General features: G+C 40.2%; 1 protein-coding gene across 1 annotated transcript; it reads right to left on the reverse strand.

The window, feature by feature from the left end:
* Positions 1 to 15,275: 15,275 nt before the first annotated feature.
* Positions 15,276 to 17,953, reverse strand: LOC104534821 (40S ribosomal protein S7; the record flags this gene model as incomplete). Its single annotated transcript, XM_010180766.1, has 3 exons — positions 15,276 to 15,399; positions 16,019 to 16,169; positions 17,889 to 17,953. Coding segments are annotated over 3 exons (294 nt in total), but the record flags the coding sequence as incomplete, so codon positions are not given.
* Between the last annotated feature and the right edge of the window lie 309 nt (positions 17,954 to 18,262).

Consider the following 18,262-nt stretch of genomic DNA (forward strand, 5'->3'; position numbering starts at 1 on the left):
GGCATAGGGATTCATTTCTTCCTAAAACAGAACAGATTATTAACTCTATAGGCACCTATTCATTGCCCAGTCTAACTAGCTCAGCCTTGTATATACATCAAGTTAGGTGAGGGGAGTCCCAGAGTCAGTAAATTAACTAAGCCAATCTACAGGAAGATTAACAGCAGCCTGGCTCCCCAGCTGCAGCCACACATTACCCTGCCCTTCTCTGTACCATCACCAACCACCAGCTGATCCCATCATGAGACAGCAAAGGCTGCTACATCAGCAGAAAGCTATTCTTCTTTTTGAAATGTTATTTTTCAGTTGATTTAGTTTCTTGGTTCCTGGTGAGGGTAAAATGGCCATCATTTCTGTGAAAAATGTTGCCAGCCTGGGAAAGAAATGCCCCTGGCCGCAGCTGAGATGACCTTCAGTGGGTTACAAAACTGTGCCCTCATGTGCCAGCAGCATACAGAAAACAGAAAAAAGGATGTGCAAGTGAATGAAGGGACTAAATTCACCAAAAAAACCACAACAACCCAGCACATAATTAGAGTGGGAACATTTTAAAAGAAGGAAAGATATGGCAAAATACCAGGCTGCAATGGAAAATAATGTCCAGTTAAAGATACAGAGCATAGGAGATAAAACAACATGAGGCATTTTGCAATAGCATACAAGCCATCAAGTGTCATGGAAATGATCCAAGAGTGTTATCCTCAAATGACAAGGACACACTTCTCAGAATGATATCCTCAATGTACGAAAACACTATAGTATATAAGCACGCATGATCAAAATCTTGCATTTGAACAGGGGTAGTGTCAATGCAATTGCAACAAAAGGTTATTTTTATTCTCAGGCTAGGGATCTGCAGAGACCAAATAACCCTGCACACGATCTGATGCTGAACCTTTCATATCAGCTCCCAGAAGCCTGGGAAAAGGAAAGAAAGAGATTACATTGGTGACACAATGACCAACAATACCTTCAGTAAAACAGCAAACCTCAATGCAAGAGAAAGCTTAAGAGCATCAGAATAAAAAGCAAGCTTTTCTTTTTTTTTCCCCACAGGAAATACAGCCATATGCCTTTACTGGACAACTGAAGGGTGAACTTGATAGCAATAGTGCTATTGAACATCCTTTCACTCCTAGAGCCCTGAAACACCTTTTGAAGGGCAGATAAGCGAAAGAAGACAAGAGGAAGGGGAAGATTACCAAAGCAGCTCCCCAGATTAAGGGAAAATATATGGTTGGTATACAAATTGTTGTAGAAGCAAAATGCAGTGGGGAAAATCAAACTAACAAACCAACCAGGTTTGTATGGATCTGACATGACTGAGTAAAAGCACATGCAAAGATATGCAATTCCTGAAGAAGACTAGAAATTAACAAAGTTCTCAGAAGTCAAAGTATTCTTACACTAGTATGCTACAGTAGATTTTCACTAATCAGTCTGTATCATTGCAACAGTCATGATCCCACTTACAAAGTATGCCAAATGGTAGCCAGCTGAAAGAAAATCTTACAGTGGCAAAACATTTCCCAGAGCAGCTCTTATCCTATGACATTCAAAATCCTTTGCCATGTACAGTGAACTGGTTTACAAAGATTTAAAAGAAAGAGTTCAAGTGACTGCATGGAGGTCTGAGATGCTTTTGACAAACTTGTCTCATTTTGAAAAAGAAATGTGAATTCAGAAAAAAAACAAATAGAATGTGTAAAACACGATTTGCAAACAAGGGCATTTATCTGAATTCATATAAACTGAAGGTGTAACTTCCCTTATCTGTATGCCAAGATGTTTCTTCTACAAAAAGACTCCCTTTGGGATTTTTTAATTAAGGTCCTTCCATCTAACCAACTGCCCCAAGAGATTTCTTTATTTTAACAATGTACATTTCTAGGGAAGAATATAACAAGCTGTGTTAAGTAAATGATAACTACTGGCATCTCCACCTGCTTTGGTACTCAACAAATTCTCTGACAGTAGCAGCAGATGCCTCTTCCACACAGCTAGAACATGACCAGAGTCCATTTGTGCACAAATTAAGAAGCTGCACATCAGCTAAGCAGTGATCACTTGAACCTCGGCGTGTATCTGTTCAGCATTTATAGGAGCAAAAACTAATGCTGCTGCTCTGATTATGCAACTGCCAGTAAAAGAAAAGGCTTCAGAGGTGTTAACGAGTACACTGACCTTGCCCCGGCTGAAATCCCAGCATCTGCCAGTTGACTTAGGCAAACAAAGAATGAACAAAAACAAAAATGAGACTTGACACAGCTACTCAGTGCTGCCAAAAAGATACAGAGAAATCAGCTCTGAACATGTCAGAAACTCCACGCATCCAACACTAGTTGTAACATTTAACATAATCTTGCCTAAAATCAAGGAACAGTGTGAATGTAATCATATGCAAACCAAGACTAAATGGGCAAATGCACGTTTAAATAGAGAGTTGCTTAATAGACAGAATAAAAACTATTATGACCAAAACCATTAACAAAGCACCTGACAGACCCTGACATCAAGTGCCAAAGGATTTATTTTTACAAGAAAGGAGACACACACGCTGTTGCAGCTGATACCAGCTTCCCTTGGCTTATCAAGTTGGCACTGCTTACACAAGCTTGACTGAGGTCATCCAGAAACTAAACTCAGGATTTGCAAGACATGGCACATCCAACTGGTCTCTTTTCAGATGGGAGGGCTTCAAGTTGACAGTGAAACCACCCTAGCATTTAGAGAGAGCACTGTTTTTCAACAGTTTCCTTTATACCCATAGTACTGTGGAAGTAGACGAAGCAGTGGGCATGGTCTGCATAAAAACCAATGGTCATTTGAAGCACATCTAGTATATAACCTATTTACCTATCTCCATGAAACACGAATATAATACAGTTGCCTCCACATATAAGACACAGTTAAATTTAAATAATCCAACCTGAACAATTCTGGAGACATGACACTCAAGACAAGAAAATTTTTGGAAACTGGTAGGAATTCTCATATACTACTGAAGAATGTCACAAGGACTTCTTTAGACAAATCAGGTGTCTCTTTGCTATTTCCTCAACAAAACAAGCAAAGATTATCTGTGAGTGCTCTGTGAAGAAATATGCCTTGTCCTTTCAAGGACTGCTCTTGAAAATTCAAAAGAAAGATGGTACTGAAAAATCCATAATTCTTCCTTGAAGTTTTAAACTTTAGGATTATGTTCAGAATTATTTAAAAGGAGCAGACATAAGAAAAGAGCTATGTATGCTGTCTCAGGATTTTTAACTAATTTTGAACTATTTAATTATAAATTACCGTTATAGGTTCATCTATTTATGAAGGTTTTATGTAACATTTATAAAAAAAGAAAGGAGAGAGTGACTAGAGAGTTTTTGGCACTCCACAAATACATGAAAGGCAATTCTGACATGAAAGTATTAAACAGCAAAGGAAGAAAACCTCTAATAATGAGGTTTTTCATCTGAAGCTCGTAACATGGCTCTCATTACATCATCTTGCCTCATCTCTGCATTGGTTTTAAACTGGAAGTTCATTGCACAACTAGAGAGACACATTGCAAATGCATCTGTGGATGCTGCTGAGCAATCCACCACTTTGGAGCCTCTGCAGCACACACGAGGGGTGCTTCCTTTGCTCTGCCACATGTTCTCGGTGTCTATTTCCTTAATGTTTCTTCTACTTAACTCCAATAACCAGTCAGCTATCACAGACTCGCTTTTTTCATTAACACCCTTCTGACATGAGAGCTCATTGAGAGATGTTTTGCTTTTTCTTTTTCTATGCAAGACATTTTTTGCTGTTTCCTGTTTACCTTCATTACATTCTTGTCTTATTTTTATTTTGATTTGCCATAATTGCCATGCCATCATACATTGCCAGTTCCTTCAGATATTTTTTTAAAGCTCTTTAATTCCCAAACATTAGATGATCTCTTATAAATCCTTCTCTGATGGTAATCATAAAATTCTACTTATGTCCTTAGAAAAACTTCCATGCTTTCTCGTTTCCCCTTAACTCTGATATAATCAGCAGCCCTTGGTGTACAAGATTCATTTAAAGAAGTGCTTGTGAAGCCTTTTAAAATTAATATGAGGTATTTTGGTGCCTTCCTTTGTGAAGGTGAATGATCTGTGAACCCCTGAGTTTCCACACAGTGTGTTCTTTAGCCAGCCAAGCACTACTTCATGTAAGCTTCATTCTCCAGCCCTTGCAGCTCAGAAATGAGCAGACTGCCCTCAGCATTCAGATCAGATGGAGAACAAATCAACCCCTCATCCATGATCTCTTGGAGGCCCACAGACTATCTCTAAGGAGCCCACTAAAGATAAATAAATGCATACCTATTATCAGCAAGTTTCAGTATTAGCTAAAAACATCAGCACCATCACAGGTGAATTTGGAGGAATCCACAACTAAGCCTGAAAAATCACTCAAATTAGACTGAAAGTCCTAGAGTGTTATCTGTAGGATTTCTTGTTGTTATTCGTGTTTATTCCACTGTTCACAAGTCACGGGACCAGAAAAAAAAAGCAATCACAGAGGGAGCCATGCTTACAACTAGACAGGCACCAGGAACCTGAGCACAGCAATGGATACAGCTTTATTCTTTAAGGTGCCCACTCAAAAATCCAGCCAGAGTTGAAGTAGTTTCTCTTTCCACTATCCATAATTGGCTCCCATTCTTCACCCCTGAAACCTCCAGATGAGAGCCTTAATCAATGCTGTCAACAATACCACTTAATCTGTATCTACAGCCTCTTCCCAAGTCCAAACAAAGCATTCAAAACTTTCACCTAACAATTTAGCCACCTTAAGAGGCAGGAGGTGTCTGTGGTTTTGTTTGAAAACTTACTTGGGTGCCTAATTTTTTTTACTGATCAGACAAGAGATGGCCAATGTCTTGCCTGAAGAGAGTGACAAGACACTATTCTCCCACATAGCCCACTTATGCCCATACTAAGGAAATGTGTCCAAACTTCTTCAGTCTCCTCTAAGCACACTGTAAGCAGCAAGGTTAATAGAAAACACCGCCATTCCCTCCCAAAACATGGTGGAGAGATGCCTCTCTCTTGCAGACTAGCTTCTTACCGGAATGTTCATGCTAAAGGAACAGACTTCCCTGGATTGTTTAGGTTCTCTCTTTTCTAAAAATCAAAGCAGTATCAACATCAGAGACTGACTTGGGAGCTGTGGACACAATCCTGGATGTTCAGTGGTCCCACTTTCAAATTACCATGTAAGTCAGTGACGAGGGCACCTTTCCAGCAGATAGGAGGTGGGGGTTTGAAACAGTGCCATGAACTGCATGCAGATCTCCTGCTTTCCAGGTAAGTGCTCCTGGACAGTAGATTATTACATGACGGCTGGGTAGCAGCAGTCCATTTTCAAAGAGAACTATAGAAAACTGTTTTTACAGAGCCAGTTTTCAAAGTATCCGTGCTTGAAGGACAACTGGGCACATACACTCAAGGCAAGGTGCCAGCTTCTGGATCTCAAGTTCCTGAAGGCACTTGGCACTAAAGGTGGTGAATTTATCTGCTCCCACATCCAGCAGAGGGAATCCTGGAGCATCTCCCTCACAAGCATTTTCCAGCCAGCTGCTATGGCCATTTCATGCTTTGCTGGCTGTGGTGACTCACTTTCTTCAGCATTTAGCTCTCCTCCATTCAATCGATATAGCATGTAAACATTGTGGATTCTTGGTCTGGAGCCAGGTATCTAACTGGCAGCATTGCGAAGCAATTTATTCATGTCTACATTTCATTCAGGTGCTTTACTGTTGGACTAGATGATCTTTAAAGGTACCTTCCAACTCAAAAATTTCTGTGATTCAGTGTACAAGGAAACCAATGCAAACTCTAAAACTCACCATCTATCCTACTGTTCTGGCCTCTGGGACACCCTATGGACCTCCTAACTACTCTTCTGATACAGTGTTGAAGAAGCAGCATCCAATTAGTCACAGCAGCTAAGGATCCTTGGATCCTAATAAACACGTAAGAGACTGGTCTAGCAATGAAGAACTTGAACAAACCAACTTCAATTCTCATCTTGCCTAGACATGTTACACAGCTATAGGCAAATCAGCCAGGACTGGAGGTTTGATTTGTTTTGTTGTTTGGTCATCATCGTCCCCCACCTCATCTCAAAGAGGCACTTAGATGGGTGAGATGAAACTCCAACTCTTGTTGAAAATCCAACTCGTTGGATTTTCAAAACCACCTCTTTCTAAAGCTTCAGGCACCTAGTAGGTTGTTTTCCAGTTGCCTTAAGAGTTTACCTAGCTCTCAAAATCCAGCCACACTCCCTCACAGCTTTCAGTTCCCAATGTATAAAATTGAGTATTTCTTACATAGAAGTTGGCAATGTGTAAGAAACTTTTTAAAATCTTCTTAAAAAAAATGTTTGCATGGCTTTAAGCCTTTTACTGACACATCAAACCCTCTTGAAGGGTCCTACTCTCAAGGCCCACAAGGATTGTCTGTAGTTCATATGCAAACTGGAAGGCAGCGCTTGAATTTTAAGCTGCCAGGTAGTTATCAAGCAGGAATCCAAGGGGCTTTTCCTACAGTTGACTTCTTATGAGCCCAGTCTGTGACCTCTTCAACCAGACTACCTTTCCCAAAATACATTCTAACACTCCTCTACAGGAAATGAAAATAATGAGACCCTGACCACACGGCCTTACAGGAAACATGGAAGTCCAGCCAGTAGTTAAATGCTATGCAAAGAACAAACTACACTTCCCAGGAGACATCATGAGAACATTTTTGGCTAAACTCTTCTGGTTTTCAGCCAAAATACTTTGGCAAAAGAACTGAACTACCCTGGAAAATTTGCATTTTTCTTTAAAAAGCTACTTTGCCAAAAGCCTTCCTACTTCAAAGGGATTCTGGTTCGAGTTTTTTGACAGCCCTAAGGATGACTAAATAGAGCTTTAAACAGTGTAAAAATCACTCAAACGTAATCAGAAAAAAATAGCATACAAGGTAACACACAATTTATAAATTACACAGATTTCTGCTGCTTCCACACTGCAATTCTCTGCTGTCTGTAGGACACCATATTTAAAATGCCTTTTTGACTATAACTTTAAGTTACGTATTCTCTTCAATGTATTAATTAAAACAGTAATTTCATTTTAACAGACACACCTAGGAATTTTCTGAAAGATAGTCTAAACATTTTTAAAAGGAATACTCAACTTGGAAATATTACTTCTTGTCTACAACATCTGCATACCTTACTTATGCTGCATCAGTAGCACAACAAAAATTTAGAGATAGATCTAACGAGATTCACAAATGAAAAGATCTTAATATCATTGTTACAAGTGAGAACAAGTGTTTGTTTTATATTCTCTGGTGACTATAATGCCTTAAATTATCACGACCATGAAAATGATTATATAAATATGAAATTCAAAAGATCTCAGCTACAGAGAAGGGAATGGCAATAGTTTCCTGCTACATTTTTTAAATCTTTCCATATCCGAGTATCAAAGTTGTAGTACTTCCAGTCCAGACGCTCTGTTTCACTGTACTGCAAGTGAATTTGGGTATTTCAGTTCTCCGCTGTGATTTTATTTTGCTAGAGAACAATCCCTCCCTAAATTTCACTCCCTACATTAAGCACATGCATATATATGCACAGAGGTAAGAATGGAAACTCACAAGTCCTTTTATGAATCCTACTTTTCGTATCTCATGTATGAAGAGCAGGCATGTGGCCTTTTGGTTACTGAAGTTCGGCTGACTCTCATATCCCAGCAAATTTAGACCAAGATTTTATAACCTTAAATTTCATAAAGTATTCCTGTATACTACTTACAACTTGATTTGGTTTTCACCGAGTTTACTCTTCATTACTCAGTGGTATAATTTTAGCTCTTAGTGGCTCTCCTGTCATCTGCTTCACTTCTGCAATGTCAGCCTTCATTCTCTGCTTTGCAGCTGTATTAAAAGCTCACTTTTTAAAGTGGAAAAGAGCCAGCTGCTTAGGAATGCAGATAAAGGATGGAGAAAAGCACTTAATATTTCCAAAATTAAACTGAAATATTATCTGTTACTGGGAATCACAACCCATTAATGAACTGCAAAAAGTTTCAACTGTAGTAAAAATTAAACTTCATATGCTGTTTTGTTCTTCTCTGCTGAAAGGAAAGCGAGCTCTTCCAATGGCATTTGTACATTTTGAATACAAACCCGACACTAGACAGGAATTCAGTGATCTAATCCACATGGTTGTCTCTCAACAGAAAGGTCCAACATTAGCTGATAGAATCAAGCAAGCTCTTATTTCTCTTACCTTCCCTTACTTCATGGGGATCATCAATCATATTCTGCCACTTACAAGGTAGCCTCCTAACAAACACCCGGGCTTTTTCCTCTACATGCTTCCAAAGAGTGAAAGTATAGAAGTCTCTTACCTTATGGTTGCTGAGAAAATGGGAACTGCAGAACGCTCTGTGCCTGCAGGGACACTGCACAGATGAACCTCATTGCTGCTGTTTACAGAAGTCTGACAGTTTTTAATTTGAAAAGAGGTTGTCTTTTCCTTTTCGACAGTTCAACAAATCAGACAAAACAGTTGCAAGTGTTATCTGTAAACAGCTTCCTGTTTGAAATAGATCAGCTGTCCTGCAGGACAATAATTAGGAAAGAAGTGTGGGAAAGCTGAAGAGGTCCATGATGTAAGCTTCTTATTTTGGGAATGTACTTTTTTGGGAATGCACTCTTACTCTCCCCTCCTCCTCTCTAGCAGAGAACCCCTTTTTAACCATTTACATCTATTCAGCTCCAAGCCATGCATGCACACTGCCCCAGCACAGCACTTTTCTTGCTTTGCTTCAGCAGATATAAAAACACACAAAGTGTAGCACCGAATACAAGCATCTTACACGGATAATTAACACACTCTTAATGAAATTCTCTCCATTCTTGCAATTAGCTGTAGTATTCTTGACTTGTTCTGCTCAACATGCAACTATTTCACAGCTGAGTGTGAAAACTCCACAATAACATAAATGCTAAATTATTCACATGGCAGTCTTCTTAATGAAGTTTGGAGTTTGTTGACTGTTTTTCGGTTTTCTTTAATTTTGGTATCACTTTCTGCATCAACGAGGGTAAAAAGGCAGAAATCCTTGTCTATAACCTCTAAACAGTTGTACAATTCTGTTTTCCCTCTTAAACAGTGGGACTAGCTTGAGCACTGGATAAACTGCAGCACTGCACATACACTTGGGCAGTACAGAACCAGAGTCAGCTGACTGTGGGAAGTGGGATTTTTGAGAACACCTCCCTGTCTTTTTTACAGTTTATACTTCAGCAGATACTACTGGCTTCACTCTCAACTTCCAGGGCAAATACAGAGCACCGATAACATCTATACCAATGAATACCCAGTATATTTGTAAGGCTGTAGCTCTGATAAGCTTCTTTAACAAAAAAGGCTTGCAAACCATCTGCCCCTATCCCTGCTCACGCCACTGTTCCCCACTCCCAGTTTCCCCAGCTAGAGCTTGAGGGGTCATGCTGTAAGCAAGCACCCAGTGAGACAGGAGCCTGGGTAATTCCCAGCATTTGACCTCTGATGGGAAAACCAGGGCAGTGGCAGGAGGTTTCCTTTCCATCTTCCACAGTCCCAAGACCAGAAAAGTATCAGAGCACCAAAAAGCTTTCAGACTGAGGGGACTAGCATAAGCTGTTATAGGATCACATGCATGTGTGTGTTTACTTCTCTGCCAACCTCTCACAGGAGGTGTAGGTCCACTCCATTGGGGACTTCATGCTGCGGTGGGGGTTGCAGTACAAGCTGATGATACACGGTAGTGATGCAGTCTTTTCCTGCTCTGCTCACATGCTGTATCTTTTCTCCCAGCAAACCCCTCCCCTGCCCTGGGGTGTGCAACCTCCTTCCCCACCACAGCTCCTGTTTCACTAGCCCACAGCAACTCTAATCTGAAAGTTCAGTTTTATGCACACAAGCCCCGTTAGTTCAGTGGGAGCAGAAGGCAATTAGCAGGATTGGGCTCTTGCAGAACTCTGTTGGCAGCAACTTGCCAAGAGAAACATCTGATGTAAAGAATGCAGCGAAGTGACTGCAGTCCAAGCCTTTGAAGATCATATTACGACGGCAAAGGCAATGGCTATTTACATACATATCTACTCTCCTTGTAAACAAAGGCAAATAACTTTGAGGCCAGAAACAGAATTCAAGGGAGAAATAGAGCCACTTCAGGGAAAGTTAGTAAAAAAGGTAGGATTAAACACTGGGGAAACAGACATGAAAAATAAACATAAGTGACCAGAGTTCAAAAGGAAAGGGCAAACACTGTAAAGGCAGCAAAAGTGTTTTCTGTAGGATAGGGGAAAATAAGCAAGTACATGGTTTTCTTTCACCTAAGAGAAATGAAAGGGTGCAGTCCCCTTACAGAAAGGCATAAGCATCCTTCGCCCACCCAGAAAGCCAACTGGAAGTTGTAGAGCCACATTGGTGCATCACCTAAATCAGGCTACTAGGTGCAAATTGAGGCACTGATGCATGGACTACACAGGAGCAACGTAAACCATCACCAGGCCACAATAGCTGTTGGCTCTATGCTAAAGTTCTTCATAATGTTAATATGCCTGAGACACTGTAGCACTTGAAGAGCTGATTCATAAGCCTTTCAGCCACCCCTGCCAGTTGGAGAAGGCTAGCCTTCAGAGGCTAGGGTACACAGTAAAACACACCAGGTACCTCAGCTTGACCCACATCTCAACATCTACCCAGCCTTTAAGCTCAAGTTACACACCATGTTGACATAACTATAGGTAGAAGTCTTGGATTGAAACCAACCAAAATCTCAAAGACAAAAGTAAACTGGTTGTAAAAGGATATGAACAAGTCTTCTGTCAGAAAATGGGAAATAAAATGGTTATACATTTCAGAAGCCTTCAGGCAAATTCTTCTATTCTTTCCATAGTCAGTTGGCATTACCTTTGTGTCTACTAGAGGATTAAACAGTTATTTAAAAACAATGGCTTTTTTAAAATGTTGTTGTCATGAGAAGACACTAATTCTCCCCTCGGTTTGGCTAAACATCCAGTGGTATCAACATTCCTAATCAAGTTTTCCCAGTGGATTAAAATTCCCAATCCCCAAACTGGAGCTCAGTTTATCGTAGGCCATCACAAATGCAGTTCCAGTTCTTGAAAGGGCGGGCTGCTTTGCTAACCAGCCCTTAGTAAGCATGCTAAGGCAAACTCCTGAAAACAGGCCAGGAGATACAGCAGATAGATGCATGACTCCTCCATGGTACAGATCTGCACACCAGCATGCTGAATGCATCCCCTCCTCAGCTCCCTAGACAATGTAATGATGTGTCCCATCACCTTTGGCTTCACCTAACAGTAATTGTTTAGCCAAGAAAATAGGAAACAACTTTATTAAATGTCAAGATAACAGCCTGTATATCTGTCCCTGTGAATATGAGCATCCGAACCTCACAGTCTTAGCAGGCCTATAAGGCAGAGAGCACCACTGTACCTCTAGGAACAGCAAGACACCAGCTCTTCTTACCACCTCTTCTGTGCAATACATGAGACGTATGGCAGGAAGTGTCAGTGCAGAAACAGCAATGCAGGTTTAACTTTGCAGCTGTGCAAAATCTGGCCTTCAACATCATTAGTGGTGTTCCACTAACCTTTTTTGCAGAATATATCTGAGCTTCATTCACTGCAGCAGTAGTACAGAAACAGCTTCTTCTGTTACTACACATCTCTAAAATTAGCATAATCTCTTCAGTGCCTGGCTTTAATTCTCTTTGCTGCTTCAAGGGCAAATCAAAACTGAGCCAGACATGTCAGCACAATATCCAGTACTGAAAAACATTAGTTATTAATCATTTAGCAACAGCTCATTGCAAAGCTTAAGAATTATTTTCCTGGGGAAAAAAAAAAGAGAGTAATGGTAACTGGAAGGTAGAGGGAATACTGAACTTGCAGACTGCAACAAATCCAACAAACTTTCTCCTCTTGATCACAAGACATAAATAAGAACCTTTACATGCAGCTGTAGGGAACAGAGCACTAGTACAAAGAGATGCTCCTGTCACCTCTGTCGCTTGCTCTCAGCAGAACACAGGTTTTTCACATAAGCACTCCTAAGGCAGGCAGAAAGAGGCACAGAAAAGCCACTTCATTATAAAGGGGTCAACCACTCACACTGATCAATGCTGCACTGAGGCCCGTATGGAAGACAGGAAAACTCACGCTCCCTCAGCCTAACCACAAGACTTCTTTTCATGAGACTTCACGGCTTTCTGTGATCAATATCTTGTCATCCTGATACACCTCTAGAGAGCTAGAAAGCACATCCCACAAAGAGGAAGAGGTCTAGCTTCTTGGCATTACTCTAGCTTTTAGATATAACAGAGATTCAGAGAATCAAACTCAGGCCTCCCACTTAGAAAACTTAAGAAAAATGAAAGCATAGGAAATAGAATCCTTCAGTCTATAATGCAAAAGTGACAGGATTTCCTTTTAAAACTACTCAGTGTGAGGATCACTACATTAAAACTGGCCAGATGCTCCCACTTACACTCAAGAGGCTGAACAGACATGATGTTATCATGCATCAAATTATCAAACTAATAGAAGATATGTCAAATACTTACCACCCAAAACTTCAAGCAAGTTCTGCCACACAAGAATTGTAACACACCTACACACCTTTTCAAAGGGATGTCAACAGAGAGTGACTTTCCTCACAGACAAAAATATTTGAAGATATTTGTGAAAGGATTCATGCAGAGTAAGCAATGAAAGCTCTAGCATCAGCTGCAAGTCTCAAGAGCACCTAACAGACTTAAAGACTTAGCTTCTCATTTTGGGCTACTACAGGAAAGAATCGGACTTTTTATACTCTTCAGTATGCAATTGTCTCTCCACGTTAATGTTACCCACATACTACTGCTGCACAGACTCTTTAGTCTGCAAAAAAGCGATGGCGCATTCTGTACCATCTGATAAACTCCTGAGGGATCATGCGTCCAGAGTTCAAAGGTATAGGAAAAGTCTAGCATCATCTCATATGGAGCCTGTTTAGGTTAAGGTAACATTTGACACCAGTACTCCCGCAGCCTCATTAGCACTTCACCAGATGGCATCAACTGACTTTCCAGATTGCAGGCATTCACTTGCTATGCTTGTGGAGGGACAGAGGGAGTTGTCTGACTGTATCACTGACACTCACACACAAGGGAGTCCATGAATAAAGGTAAACTAGGACTAAAGTCTTTTGCAAACTACACAATCTGGTATTTTTCTGCCACAAAAATCCACATTTACTTGTAGCTTTGCTGATGTAAGAACCATAAATGGCTTTGACAGCGTTATTCTTTCACTCAAAGGATTTGCTTATGGGGCCATCATGGGTCTTTGCATTTCATTTAGTTCAAAGGGCTTGCAACAAGAGCCAAGAAAAATCTATAGCCAGCTGGCAATGCCTGGGAACATTCGCAGTCTTCACATTCAGTTTACTAGATTTCTCCTCCCCTACTTACCCCTCTCCCAGCACTTCAGAACTAGAAACGCTACTGACATTTTTATTACTATGAAGAGATCAAACCTGAGTTACATTTTACCATGAAGTAGAAGACAGTGTCTACTGCAGCTTGCTGTCTGAGCATGACCTCTTCTTGCAGATGCTACACAGCCCCAGCAGACTCACCAACCTCTAACTAAAGGTAGTTAACATCTGGTATGTCTCCAAATACTCCCCAGGCTGCTTCTTCCAAACCACACCAGCAAATACTTATTTGCATAGGCTACCATCTGTGACTGCTGTAGTGGGAAGCTTAGTAACATGTCTCACTTGAGACTATTATTATTTGGGGAGGGCTGAGTGGAGGGGGTGTTTCCAACCTGTGTAATATCCACTTTAACAATAAAAGCTTTAATTCTAAAGTATTAGCAATCCTTCTGCTATACGATCTTTTCTTTACACAAGCAGCCAGGAATCAGGGTTATTATATACCTAAAACTTCCCTCATCTAATTCTAAGGAAAGTTGATGAAGTCACTTCTGCTGAATCTCTGAGATGAACAATAAATAGTCAAGGAATCAATTAAGAATAAAAGCTATACATCAAACAGAAGTTTGAAAAGGAGAAAGAAAAAGGCCTTGAGGTACAGATACAAAGCCTGCTTCCTCAAAGATACAGCCTGCTTTTTTTGGGCGAACATTCAAACCTTGTAGGTAAGTGGCAGGAAAGAAACTACTAATTTCAACAGGGCCAATGTGTTTTCCTTGTTCTCTTTGCATTCTCTGCACCAAAAGTAACAGCATATGGCTATCTGTCCTGTCCTACTAAACATTAGTTAAAGCATGACTTAAAAACCTTCACTTTTTCAAAGCAAAAAGCTATGCAGAACTTGTTTTAAACTTTTAGTTCTTCACAGCTGAAGAGATATCAAATGAAAAGCAACCAAAACCACAGTAAATGGGAAAAGGAAGTTACAAAGGCCCTCAACACTTGTCCTCCACCTGCTCTCAGGCAGGAAGATGCAAGTTACTAATGGCTGCTGGTACACAGGCAGTTACCTACCTAGCTCTCCACCTGACAGGCTGTCTCCGTAATTAGGTACCTTTTACTGGATTAAGCATTTACTCCTAAGTAAAAGAACAGCGTGTTCACTACAGTGAAGTACTGAAGTCAAATAAATTGCTCCAAACATTTACATGCCAACTTCACTCTCTTCCTTGAGCTGAAAAAAAAGTTACTTGCTGAAAAGTGTTGTTAAACATAACTGGCAAGTAATTTTGCCACTTAAGGAGCAAGAAAGTTACCTCAAATTCAAACTATATCTCACACAACATATTTCCCTTTTTCACTGCTCACTGTTCAGTAAGTGTCACTGCTCCATGTATGTTTCACAGGTCACATCACCCACTACATAGACTTCTTCCAGTGTCAGAAACACGTAGGTCTCCAACAAGTATCCCTGTGTGCAAAACTGTTCCACTGCTCTACAGCAATTCTCCACATTCTCTGCAGAAGGCAAGACTCAATATACTTCAGTTTGTTTTTCAATGTCAGTTCTTTTTGCAGACTCTGGACTTCTTTTGTCCAGAGTTGTGTCGCAACATTGCCAAGAACAACCTATCAGGACTATCAGTGGTGACATCATACTTGGAAACACAAACATCACTCATCCAGACAGCAGAAACATCCCATGAACCAGGTAATCCCCACATACATTTATACAGTTCAAAATTTAAATGAAATTACTCTGTTATATGAATAGTTGTTTATTCAGCCATTTTTTGCACTTTACAGCTGGAATTCTGGAAATTCAAACACCACATCTTTGCCTGTGAGCTTCTTGTAGACACCAGAAAATGTTTCAACCTGTGAAGACAAACAATCTTGTTTATAAATGCTGTGTAAAGAAGTAAAATCTATATTAACATACTACAGGTACTATGCTATTTCCCACTGCATCTTCATTCTGATGTGAACTCTCAGGCTGATTATTTTCTTCTAGATTAAGGTGGCTGACCCTTTACAAAGATGAAGTTTTCTGAAGAACATCTGAAACCTGATTTGCAACCATAGAAGACCCAGAGAGCTGACCGGTCTGAAACATGCCCCCCACAGAAAAAAAAACACTAAGCAAAATGATGGGGGACTTCAGGCTGTACCAAGTACATGTTTAAGGTCAAAACTAAGTGCTTCATTTAAAAGCAACAAAAAAACCCCGAACTAACAGGAAAAACCTCCAAACAACAAAACACTGTTCCCATGAGGGAACCAATATAGCTACTTTACAATCCAGGGTTTTTGGCAAGTTGAACTAAAGCTTCAGTTTAAAATTGTCTTGCCTCATCTTCAGCATCTTACTCCAAATACAAACAGAAGCATCTCTACTGCCACAACCCGATGTCTTTTGCTGTATCACATAAGCAGCCTCTTTGCTATGTCAAAACGCCACCCCACCCTGCACAAGAAAGGAAAGTTTTTGGTTTACCTTGTGTTCAACATTGTTCTGTTGTGCTTTGTCCAAATGGACTTTTATGAGCCTGCTGCCGTCCAGTTTTACACGGATTCTCTTGCCCACAATTTCACTTGGGAAAACCAGGTCTTCAAGAATGGCATCATGCACTGCAGTAAGCGTACGGCTGAAATGCCACATATGTATCATTAAAACATGTCCTCTTGCCAAACTTTCCAATTTGCCAAGGCTTAAACCTTTCACAACATGCATTAGCTGAAAATTCAGTGGCATTTTGGTGGTGGTGTTGGTTTTGCATTTTAATGCTGCATTGTGACAATACCACACCTTTTCACAGGTCATGCAAAAATAAAAGCTGAATTCTACAGAGAGCAGAAGCTTGACTGCATGAGGGGGAAGAAAGTCAGTAGCCAGGTTTATGACCTTTTAGATCACACATAACTCTGCGGCAATGGTCTTGAAATGCTCTTTTCTTTCTACATATTTAAGAAAAATTTTACTTAAATAAAAAACAAGTTGTCCCATCTGCAATTTTGCTAGAGACAAAAAAGAGTTTAAGTGTGCAAGTATCTTCAACCACACAGAGTATGTTTACAGGAGACAGAGTTTTGAAAACACTGGGTTTTTTTTATCTGTTCAAACCCACGTGGCTTAAAACACCAATGTGTTACAAGAAAAGTCTAGTTAGTAAGTTTAGTCCATGCTCAGAAGACTGCTTGAAGTCTACATTTGTGCTCTTGAACTGTTCAGAACTAACCCCAAATGAGGAAAAATTAACCCAGGTTATTTTGTGTACGAATCTAGATGACTAGTGAGTTTTACAGCTTCTCTATCTGCAGTTTCAAGGCAGTATCACTAGTAACTAAGACCTGTGTCTACAGCAGCATTACAAACTTTCAAAGACTGGGATGGCTAAGGGAAACAAGCATCAATTACATTTCTGCGTTTCACAATATACTCATTAGTTTTACAACAGTATCAGTCTGATTCACTCCCAGGCTTAGAAAGGGACTCCTTCCCTTCTGCTGAAAGCAGCAGCATGCTAACCATGTACACAGATGCCAACTTTTCTACCCACTATGTGATACTAGTTTCAACATAATACAGAGCCCTCCAAAGGCAGGACTGCAGCTAGATGAGTACTTTGAAACTGCACTTTTAAATTCTATGCCTGAAGATTTCAGAATACAGTAACAGACATGATACAGGTATAACACTGAGTCTGGGAGAAGTTACAGGAACATGCACATGTAATAAGGAAGACAAACTTTTAAGACATTGTCTACATGATACAGTAAGATAGAGAACAGTATAGAAGCAGCACTGACATCCACATAGACATAGTAGTATTGCATGTCTAGCAATAAGAGACTAGATGACAGCAGGAAGACCATTAACAGAAACAGACTATACTACTGTTTTTAAATTCAGACCCAGGACTATTCATACCCACACCCCTCCTCAACCACTCTCTCCTTCACTGCATCCCCTCAGTGTGCCAGCCCTGTCTTCCATACAGTCTAGCACATGATGTGGCAGTGGCTCTTCCTACAGCTTAAAAAACAAAAAATTCCTGTCAGCACACTGCAGTTAACAGAAAGAGCAGTTTGAGGTTTCTTAGGCCAGTACTGCTGCCTAAAAATTGTCTATGACTGTAGCTGGAAATACAGATGGAGTTCAAAGAAACGCAACACAGTGCCCAAAGACAAGCTTTTTACTACGCTCTTCAGCCGTTAAGTGGCAGATAGTATTTCAAGTAGTAAGAGAACAGACAAGATCACCCAATCACTTGAATGAGTTCTCAAAAACTTAACTAAACATTACTTGACCACACTACCAAGTTACAAAAGAAGGCTGTCATACTGAATCATTATTATTTACTTACCTTCTGGGACGCTTTTGCTTGTTTTTTGTGCGGCTTTTTCTTGTTGGCTTGGGCAGAATCCTTCTCTGTTAAGGAAAAAAAAACAAACAAAACCCAAAAAACCCAAATATTTCTCACTACCTACTGTTTACGGTCAACTCAAAAAAAAAAAAAAAACAACAAATCACACACACCTTTTTTTCCCCACAAGAAACAGCAGCACAAAACATCAAAAAGGGAGACTTAAGTACATCCAAAGCTCCATCAGTATTAGAAACTGATACTACTTGCAGAACCTGAAGTATTAGTACTAGTATTGCTTATTTCTCATCGACTGATCCTGTGCATTGAAACAGAAGAGCTGTACTGCATCTCTCCTTCCCCAATGAATAGAA

Source organism: Mesitornis unicolor, unplaced genomic scaffold (assembly GCF_000695765.1).
Source record: "Mesitornis unicolor isolate BGI_N332 unplaced genomic scaffold, ASM69576v1 scaffold51803, whole genome shotgun sequence".
NCBI classification, from domain to species: domain Eukaryota; kingdom Metazoa; phylum Chordata; class Aves; order Mesitornithiformes; family Mesitornithidae; genus Mesitornis; species Mesitornis unicolor.